We start from the raw sequence: 10,803 nt of genomic DNA on the forward strand, positions 1-10,803 counted from the left end.
AGTGTAATGCCTATTAAATTTTTTTCCTTACCAACTGCAAGACCAGGGTCACAGTTGACTGTCTGAACCAGTTCTTTACCCTGGTGACGAACAACCCAGCTTGGATCATTTTGGGATGTTCCTTTGGGATCCAGGGGAATCATCTGAAATCTTCGGAAATCAGTCTCACTAATTTCCACATTTTCAGGGCAGATATCATCAATGTCTGGCACACTGTCTTGGTCAAAGTCATCTTTGCAAGCATCTCCACGTCCATCACCTGCAGGATAAAAGTAATTTTACCATTATATTAACACTGTTCTTTGCTTCTGAGTCTTACAACTTCAGAGTTGAAATCTTAATTGCAGATCTCTGACTGCCCAGGTACTGCTGACAGATACACAACAGAAGTCAGAACAGCTACTATATAAATGCCCTTTCACTCCACCTTGATAGTGACTTAGGAATAAGTTGGATGTGTGGTCATTTTTACATTGCTCTTTATTCCCAAGATGCACTATAACAACAGTACAGACATTCTATTTTTTGTTACTTGGAAGTTTCATCCAGCCCTAAATAATGTAAAAGAAATAAAAAATGCAAACTATTGGAAGATACTCTTAAAGTGTTACTATGATACTGGTCATCTTACCATCAGAATCGGCTTGATCTGGGTTAGCAACCAATCTGCAGTTATCTTTGTCATCAGGGATACCATCGTTGTCATCATCGTGGTCACAGGCATCACCTTTTCCATCCTTGTCATGGTCAGCTTGATTGGCATTGGGCACATAGGGGCAGTTATCAAGATTATTTTGATGGCCATCTTCATCAATGTCCTGGTTGTTGTCACACTGATCACCTATGCGGTCGGAATCAGAGTCTTCCTATGAGAGGAGGGGGGGAAAAAAAGAACATTATAAAAAGTCTCTTAAAGAAGGCTGAGATAGGAGTCTCTGAAATATACGTCAACATCTAGAATTAACGGAGATTTCTGCTTGCTTTATCAAGAGCCAAAATGAATGTAGTGAGTGGATTAATACAGACTTAGAGCTGCCTTTGCTAACTGCTTTCATGCTACTTCAGTCTTGTCCTGGTTTTAATTTGAATTCACAGCATCAGAAAGCAGTATGGTCATCAGCTTATCTTCTCCTTTCTGCCATGTGGCTCTTCTGTTACTAATTTACCATATTGGACACAGGGTACTTTCCCTCCCACCTTCACTGGCAGCAATGTGGTTCCAAGGGCCAGATAATGGTAGGACTACTCTGTACCTAGCCAGTAGAGACTGTAACATCAAAACAGTTTACCAAGTCTTGGTTTTACAGCTTCTACTTATCATAATTTTCTTTATAATAAATGTTCTTCATGCTGCCTGAATCATCAGTCAAGACAATTGTTCCCTTAGTGGTCACAGACTGGATTAACTGCTGTGATTGCTGATCATGTATTTTAGCCAGTCATTTGCTTAATCAGCTTCCAAACCAAGAAAAACAATCCTGTGATCCCCTAAGACTGCCTCAAGGTTTAGTCTAGTGGCCTTGTCAACACTGGTGGATGACCCTCGGGTTGGTGTAGACAGAAGGCAGACCACACAGTTTAAATAGCTACTAGTTCTGCCATTTGAAATCTAACATCTCCACTTTGAGAACTTGATTAGGAAAGTGTTTGAAAAGTCATTAGAGTCTTATATTAAGATTTAAAAGTCATAAGAGAAATATTGCCTGAAAGGATCTTCAGGTGTTTCCCACCCTCAGGCAGGGCAGTAGTAAAGCAAACAAGGACTAAGACATTTTTATATTATATGTTTAAACCCTTCAACTAACCCTGCTTCTAGGCTACAAGACCATACTACACCAGATTGCACTGATTTTCAACAGCTTTTCTAACCCTTCAAACATTCCAGTTATGTCCCTGGAGCTACTAAAATTAAGACTTTTAATTGAGAGGATGGCACAAGCTTTATCTACACTTCTGCATTCAAATGTTTTTGAAGGAGTAAGTTGTCCGAGAGTCTGGATCTCCCTAGACTTTTATGAAGGGAAATTTTATATTGTCAGAATATGCCTTTTCTTTAGAGAAAAGGAACTTGTGCTGCCTTCAACTTCCTCATAGAAAAAGTTATCTTCTGGAATGCAGCTGCTTCAAGCTTAGGGACAAAGATTAAAGAGTAACATTGTGTCTAAGTGAACACAGCACAACAGGTGATGAAGAGGGTAGTAGGAACTACCCTCTTCATAATCTCGCTATGAGAATCACCACAACTGACAAACCTAAGAAATGTTTAGGAGACAAGTACACACAGTAGTTTCACAGATCTTCACTAGAGTTAACACTTCAAAAAATACTTAGCAGCTGTTCAAACTGTGAGAGCATGTTATTTGATAAAGGCACCATTTGGGAAATTAATAAGAATGATTTGTAACAAGTCAAATTTAAGCTGTAACTTGTTCAAATATTTTCTACAACACACAACATACTGTATTTTCTATAATATCAGTCCTCTACTTATAGAATGCAAATCCCCTACCTGGTCAGGATTGTGTTCCAGTGGACAGTTATCACACTGATCTCCAACACCATCCAAGTCTGTATCCCTCTGGTCTACATTATAGACATATTGGCAGTTGTCTCTTTCATTAAGGACCCCTGCAAAATTAAGGAAAGTTCATGAATGAAAATCAACACCTAAATGCTGCAAAGGACACCACACACTTCTTAATACATTTTTGAAAGCAGTTTGAGCAGCCTTTGAATGTTTTGAAACTTGACCCATCATTAGCTCTGCTACACAGTTCTGTTCCTACTGTCTCAGAGGGGAGCTAGAAATGAACTGTGCTAAAGTGTATATATTTCAAAGTGAATTTCCATTAGCCCTAACTGTTCTTTCAGCAGTCTTTGTGTCCTGAAACCACCACAAGAGACACTTTGTGTGTTCAGGGATGAAACTTTGGTAGGAAATCAGTGGTATATTGAGTACATTTGATTCATCTGTGATTAGAGACCACCTACCATCTCCATCAATATCTATTGCACATGCATCTCCTTCTCCATTGTTGTCAGTGTCAGTTTGATCAGGGTTGTGGTTGTAGGGACAGTTATCACAGCGGTCACCAACATCATCCCTGTCATAGTCATACTGCTGTGGGTTGTAGATGAATGGACAGTTGTCCTGCAAAAGTGAGAAAGAAGTCAAGCTTTAACAAGAGTCTCCTTAAAGCTTCCACCAGATTCTGTTTATGCTTATACTGCTACATGAAAGAAGAAATGAAAGGTGGGGAAACAGTTAAAACTGGAATGCTGCTATCTTAAAACACCCTGCTGCTTGCATGAGTGTAAGAATGGCTGAATAAAAATGAAAATTAACTTTCAAAGCTCAAACAGCTGCATAAAGTTTGTCTGCACTGTTATGCATCTCTAAGGTTTCTAGGTAGCTGTCAGTGCCAGCAATTTCCTACTGTCTCATGATTAAGGTAAGAAGCTAAATGTCAGCTTTAGGAAAGGGAATGGGAAAGACACATTCTCAAAGGCTGTTCTTTTCCATTGTCTTACCCGATCATCAGGAATCCCATCATCCTCATCATCACTGTCACAGGCATCACCAATCCCATCCTTATCATAGTCTTCCTGCCCAGAGTTAGGTAGATTAGGGCAGTTATCCTAGAAAGAATAAAGTACACAGATGTATTTGCTCCTGGTGTGATTACAGTAGGGATTTGAGCAGGCAAGAGCTAATCATTAGGCAAAATCGTAATACCTCAGTCAGGTAGGTGTACAGATGGAAAAACAGAATAAACTTACTTTTTTACAGTGGTAAGTGGCATTGGCAACACAAACAAGGTTCTCATTTGGCCATCCATCCAGGTCAGTATCTTCTCCGCAGATTATGCCATTACCAGCATAGCCTGGTTTACATTCACAGCGATACATGGGGTCACTGAAGTGTCCAAGGTAATTGCATTTGGCATTCTTGTTGCAGTCATGTGTTCCATCTGTGCATGGATTACGTGGCTTGCAGACCTAGAAGACCACACAGAAATTAAACCCACTGAAAACACCTTTTGATCCCTCATTTCCCCCCAGAGATTCAAATAAATCTTGATCCTTCAATCAGAAAAATAAAACATAAAAGCCTCATACATGACATTTTTCCAGGCCCCAACTCCAGTAGCAATCTTAGCACTAATTATTTTTCTTGTTCAAACAGTGTATTTTCAAATGGAACCATGCACTAAGATATCTGAGGCACATACCGTTGTATTACTAGTGAATACTGGTTAAATTACTCCTAAAATTATGTATAATATCTGAACCCTACATGGATGAGGAGGACAGTGATATTTAAAATTCACTTCAAACTTGAGTAAAAATTGTTTAGTGCTCCTTCTGTTCTGTATTACAGAAGATAGTGTTTATTAAACATATCAAATCCTTCTAGTCCAAAATACACAGGTGTTTTCCGTTTTTCATAAACCAGAACAGTTCTCAATTTGACAATACCTGTTTGTTAGTCATAGCATCCTCAACACTGTGACCAAATGGCTGTGTTCCAGTGAAACGTGGTGGACAAGGAAGACAGTTGTACCCAGGTTCAGTATTCTCACACCTGTGCACTCCATTGAAGACAAAGCAGGTATCAGGAACCTCTTTGCACTGAAATACGAGTTTGACATAGAGGAGAAAATAGTTAGCATTATAAAACACAGATTCTATCCTCCCTTCCCATTTTCTTTCTCTCCCTTTCAAGGGGCAAACTATAGTCTTCTCACCTCATCAATATCCTGGCAGTGAATACCATCACCATGGTAGCCTGCAGGACAGGCACCACACTTCCAGGAGCCATCAGGGGAGCTGGTACATACAGCCCCCGCAAAGCAGGGATTAGACAGACACCCATCTGAGAAACAAGGGACAAAGTGTTACAACAACAGCATTGCTACATACTGCATGTGGCTGATATCCTTGTTTAAAATTATAGCACTTGTGATTCACAGGCTTATATAAAACTTTTAGATCAGTATTTTCAAGATTGTCTACAACCTTCAGATGCTTATGGGAAAAATCAATACTCACCAATGGGACAGTCCTGTTTGTTGCAGACCTGGGTCCCTCTAGCTTCACCTACACAAGTCTTCCCACCATACTGAGGCTCGGGATTATTGCAGAGACGGCTGCGTTTTTGAAGTCCTCCTCCACATGTCGCTGTGCAAGCATCCCATGGAGACCATGGTCCCCAGTTGCCATTAACTAAAGGGAGACAGAAGTTAGAAGATTCGTATAGCTTAAATTCAGTAGTACAATTAGTTTCTACTTGACTACGGACTACTACTTTTGTAGTGAGAGCACTTCAGACATTGTTTCGACATAAATGACAGAATTAATGGACTCCATGGGAGAGCCACAGTAAACATTTAGTACCATCTGAGCCTAACCTGTGAGGTTTTATGTAGCCCACCTCTAAGTTTAAAGAGAGAACACCATGAGAACTAGGTTATATAGCAACTACTCAAGAAGCTCACTGTTTAAGCTACTGAATAGTAGTTACCACCAGGACACACTTACTTGGGCAAGGATCTTTCTGGCAGGCTTTGTTTTCTCTTGCCTCACCCTCACAAGGTTTGCCATTCAGTTGTGGTACTGGAGAGTTGCAGAGGCGAATTCTAGTGATGATGCCCGTGCCACAAGTGACAGAACATGATGACCACGGTGACCAGTGACTCCAGCCACCATCCTGTTTAACTACAAGAGAGATGTCTGTTAGCAAGAGTTTCTGAAGAATAGACTTCAGCTGCACAGCACCTAGGACACAGCCAGTACCAGAACTGTACCAAAGACTCCATATATATTGATTGGATAGCCTCTGCACTGTCACAAATCAAGTTTTGATAGCAGGGAAATTTCATACCTAAACTGGCCTCAAATTTTGTCCTGGGAGCACTGCCCAAGCACACCTGTTTACTACATGCTCCCCTTTATCTGATTAATACAAGTCTTTAAAGCTTAAAACAATCTATGCCAGTGACAGAGCTACATGGTAATCTTCGCTGTTAACATTAAGCCAGTGAAAGCAGTCCATGTTTTACTACCAGCACGAGCAGATTAAGTACTTACACCTCTTATCGCACTCCTGAAGGTGGCAAGTCCGAGTTTGTACAGAGGACCCTTCGCAGCGGTTATTGAGACTGTCACAGGAACGTCCTCTCTGCTGAATGCCATTACCACAGGTCACAGAACATGAAGTCCATTCAGACCAAGGAGACCATCCATCATCTGCATAGTCGCTAGCTGCAGAACAACACAGCTCTGAATAAGACTCCAGGTACATGTTTTTCCCATGTCTTTTCTCCCACCCCTCTCTCCACAAAAAAGAGGACACAACTGTCATCACAAGCCACATGCTTCTTGTAAAAGATAAAGGCCATGAACTCAAACATTTCGGTATGTTGTGTGTTGTAGAAAATACTTGAACATGCATCACCTAAGTGATGCACCTCAAAGAGGCAGACTAACCTTACTTCAGTATTGCAAGGTTATATCCAGTTGTGGTATAGTTTAGAGCAGCATGTGTCTAGTTAGGTAAAGTCAACTGCTATAGAAGTGTTAAGTACTTACGCCAGCACCGGGGGCAACACTCCCCATCAGGCACAGTGGCATTGGAACAAGGCATGAGAGGACAGGACACTTTCTGGCATACAGTGGCAGAATTCTGTAAATAATTGGGAGAGTTGCAAAAAACAAATGAAATATAAACAATGTCTGGAGTCTGGTTAAATAACAGATCTTTTCTGAAGCACCTTAAGACTCAACAACATATCTAAAGCCGAGACCCTTGTGTTTAGATCCAGTACAACCCAAGGGTAGCCCCAGGTATTTTCTCAGTCAAGCGTCATCTCATTTCCAGTCTCACCCATTATTTTTCAGTCAAGAGCAGAAATATTTTGGTTTTGCAGAAGTTTATCACAAGTAACTAGCAGATGCTGGCTAGGGTGAAGGACTATTATGTGATATCAAAGTCTAAGGTCAGACTTCAAGGAAATGAAACAAGAAGGAGAAGCCAACTTTTTCAGTTAATATGGATTTAAACTGATTATATAGTAAAGATAAAATGAGTTTAGTTGACTCTGCTGAAGAGTCATGAAACCTGTAACTTATACTTAGAGATTTCTGATCTGTAAGCCAAGCTGGCAGGATAAGAACACCCATCTCCAATCGTAATGAGAGCTAAATGGCAGTATGTAGTTTTACTTCCTAAAGGTAGCAGCTTGGTCAGAAGAATGCTCTTGTGATTACTATTTTAATCTCCCCAAGCAAATGACTACATTAAGGCTATTACAGCTGATGTTGAGTAAGAAGGTTGGTAGGAAAGAGGCAAATGCAGAAGTCCCAGCATTATTTGCTGACTATAAGACAAAAGATTTAGAGAATTAAAGAAGCAGATGCAGAATTTGAGATGCCTTGGATTGCACATATACAAGTTTTAGTTTCTATGAGTGGCAGGCTAGTTAACCCACTCTGGTAGAATGATACTCCAAGGTGCTTTTGCTAAGGTATACTCAAATGGAACAAGCAAAGAGTTAAAAGAATCCCTTAAACTGTATGTTTGTGTATGTTTAAGACATTCTGCAGAAGCAAAACACAAAGCATAAGTCTTGCCAGGTGATCTTGGGATTTAAACAGCTAGACTAAAATCTGGAAGGGATTGCTGTTCCATATAATTGGTAACAACTAATAGGACAGAGCTAGAAGCATTTTCTAGATGAAGAAAAACACCACAAAGGTTAAGAGCCTTTACTAAACACTAGAATGTCTTTTCCTACTAAGCTAACAGGAGGTCCAGTGAGGACAGAAGGTGGATGTAAAGTATTCCAGGGAGCAAAGCTGATAGTACTATAAATTTGTTCTACTGATACTGACTTTTAGGTTACTCATGGACTTAGGTAAAGAATACCAGCATTCCCCAATTTAAGGAACTAAAAGTGTGTTACCAGCTGTATCAGAGTTTTGTATAACTTTCTAAAAAATTGCTGTTGTAACACTGTATGAAAGCTGCCTTTATACCAGATCTGTAGTAGAATTAAATCAACTGAATAATTCTCTGGCTACTCCAGTATGCCCAGGTCTGTGTATGATTTCTAAATTACATTCTTTGTTAGAGTGAACATCTGTTAACTCATGAGTTTACATAGAGAGAATTTTTGAATGTGAGGAATCTTACCTGGCAAGTACATTGAGTGCAGCTGTCAATAGTCCACTCATCTTTATTTTTGTGCTTGATGCCATTATGAATACATGCTCCAGGAGTGATCTGTACCACTTTGGCAATGATTTCATTTTCTTCAGTCTTGAGGGCAAAGAGGAGATATATAAAAGTTAACATAGAAAACACCCTTTTCCACAAAAGTCAAAGTAAATTTTTTGTTGTTTAACCAGGCTCTCAAAAGGCAGGTTATAATAAACTCACTGAGTGCCAGTTAATGAAAGGTACCACGAATTTAACTGACACTCACCACTTTGCGAACCCTGTCTTGAAGTGTTGTAACCATGGACCGAAGCCCTTGCAGTTCCACAAACATATTTGTTAGTTCATCACAGGAAAAACCACAGACTGCTTGGATGTCCTTTGTTTTATGGCCAATGTAATTAGTGCGGATAGCTGGGCTAGAACCATTGATGGGGTTGTCCAAAGTAATGATTGCACTAGTGGCTAAGAGAAAAAACAGACAAAGCAAATGCATTTTTTACCATGTGCATTTATCATTCCAGGATAACACCTGCTAAACAGCTGCCACCAGATTCATTAGGGTGCCGGCAGAAATATAATCTTATTTCTTATGCAATGTGGATTTGCATGTCAGCATACTTCTGCGTTCTGTTTCAACTTGTCTTTCTAATGTAATGAGAAATTTTATTTTTAATAGGTCATTGGATTCAGAAGATTGTAGACTTACAGCTGGAGCAGCCTTTGTTCCTCAGGATAGTTTCCAGAGTTGTTCCAAACACAAACCGCACATTCTGCAGCAGTCCCTGCGGACAGAGGAAGAATTACAGCTACTTGCAGCAACTGCAAGGGAAAGAAGCACCACTTGTATAGAGAGACTAAAGGTCATGTAAGATCTGTAATTTTGTGATCTGTAATTTGGAAAAGTGAAACACTCTGCTCTATTCCAGACAGATGGAAAAGTGAAACACTCTGCTCTATTCTCTTTAATGAAAACAAGCCCTGCTTCCTAACAGTCTCATCCTTGATCACAGGGGCCTGGCAACTCTCTGGGCAGGAAGAAAAAACCCATGAATTCCTGAACCTCATATAAGAAGCTGAGCAATGAAGCTACAACTATGTGTCTGAAGCTTCAGCACCTTCTTATTGCTGCAGAAAGTTCCATCCCTGCAAATCTAATGATTCACCCTTGAAAATCCATTACTGAAGTTTAGCAGATTTAGAGGCCCTTTGTAGCTATTTGGGCTGGTTGAGTAGCTAATGCACCTTCAAAGCAGATGACCAAAAATACTCGGCAAAAATATAAGTGAAAGTCTTACCTGGAAGTTGTCATTGACTCCCCCTTTGGCAACACGGAGCCTGGCACTGCTGGCCAGGTCCCTAGTGAAGATGTTCTGGATGGGGATGTCCAATTCAGCATTCTCCATTTTCTCACACCCCACATAGAGCTGAGCTCGGTCCTCCTGCACAAACAGGGTGATATTCTTCCAGTGTCCAGTAGCCAGCAAGGCATCCTCTACTGACACTAACTGCTGCTTGCCATCAACAGAAAGGCTCAGGTCCAGGGAGCCCGCCTTGCCATTTGATACTAGACTGAAGACATGACCAGAGCCATCTTTCTGTTCCACGGACAGCAGTGTGCCTCTGCTTTTCTTGGCTTGACGGAGAGTGGCCAGGAGGATGAAGCCCTTCTCAGCATGGATAGCATCTAACAAGTCTTGGAACTTTGAGTCAGGGACAGCAGGGATGCGACTGGCATCTTCAATACGGTAGGCAGGGCTGGAGGATTCTGGTCCCTTCACCAGGTACACCCCGGGTCCCCGGCGCCCAGCTCCCTTCCGCATGAAGCCAGAAAGTTCGAAGAGATCGAACACACTGTTATCATCACTCCGGGACTCTGCAGAGAGGGATCAGAACAAAACATCATGAGAAAAGGACAAGAGGAGGCTGACTAGTGCATATCTCCCAGGACTGCTTAAAATTTCAGCTCCTGGTGCACACCATGCAAGGCACAGCACCTCACATCAGAGCCCGGATGGTAGCTCTGATGGTGCAGCAGTCCCACCAGGAGCTACTGTGTGGCAGTACATGTGCATTCTTGTACAGGAGCCAGTCAGCACAGGAGTGCCAGGTACCTGCTGACTGACATGCGGAGGTAGCAGCCATTCTGGCACCTCCTTATACTCTAGCAGAAGAGAAATAGACATCAAAGCCCAGACTGCAATATTCCTATGCTAGGACACAGCAAAGTGAGCTTGCTTAGTCCAGCTGAGTGACAACAAGCACAGTAGCAGCTTCTCTATGGCACCATGATAGCAGCCTACTACCCCATTCCTTCTTCAGCCAGTTCCTACATCACCTTCCCACTTTCCTCTTCTCAGTGCAGAGGTGAGCAAGCTACACACTCAAGTCCCGGAGGCTCTGCATGCCTATTTCTGAAAGTTACACAAATTCCACACCAGAGAAAGTTTCCCGTTCCCAATTAGCTGATGCTCAGGTCAAAACATTTTTGTTCACTGAAAGCTTTGGAGCTCATCATCACCAAATCCAACTTCATCTGCCCACACAAGTATCAAAGAAACGTTTTATTTTTTTGCTCCCTCTTT

At 41.3% G+C, this 10,803-nt stretch overlaps 1 protein-coding gene across 1 annotated transcript in view; it reads right to left on the minus strand.

Moving 5' to 3' along the window:
- The window catches only part of THBS1 (thrombospondin 1), a gene marked incomplete at its 5' end in the record, with an annotated part of 14,321 nt that extends 4,220 nt beyond the window's left edge, over positions 1-10,101 (minus strand). The window contains 16 exons of the mRNA XM_009081101.1: positions 32-259; positions 632-866; positions 2,510-2,628; positions 2,992-3,151; positions 3,532-3,639; positions 3,781-3,999; positions 4,480-4,632; positions 4,749-4,876; positions 5,053-5,226; positions 5,542-5,718; positions 6,091-6,264; positions 6,592-6,685; positions 8,195-8,320; positions 8,487-8,683; positions 8,928-9,003; positions 9,517-10,101. Of these exons, the coding sequence (XP_009079349.1) occupies positions 32-259; positions 632-866; positions 2,510-2,628; positions 2,992-3,151; positions 3,532-3,639; positions 3,781-3,999; positions 4,480-4,632; positions 4,749-4,876; positions 5,053-5,226; positions 5,542-5,718; positions 6,091-6,264; positions 6,592-6,685; positions 8,195-8,320; positions 8,487-8,683; positions 8,928-9,003; positions 9,517-10,101 (2,953 nt within the window). The remainder of the gene's footprint in view (positions 1-31; positions 260-631; positions 867-2,509; positions 2,629-2,991; positions 3,152-3,531; positions 3,640-3,780; positions 4,000-4,479; positions 4,633-4,748; positions 4,877-5,052; positions 5,227-5,541; positions 5,719-6,090; positions 6,265-6,591; positions 6,686-8,194; positions 8,321-8,486; positions 8,684-8,927; positions 9,004-9,516) is intronic.
- Between the last annotated feature and the right edge of the window lie 702 nt (positions 10,102-10,803).

Source organism: Acanthisitta chloris, unplaced genomic scaffold, assembly GCF_000695815.1.
Source record: "Acanthisitta chloris isolate BGI_N310 unplaced genomic scaffold, ASM69581v1 scaffold8008, whole genome shotgun sequence".
NCBI lineage: Eukaryota > Metazoa > Chordata > Aves > Passeriformes > Acanthisittidae > Acanthisitta > Acanthisitta chloris.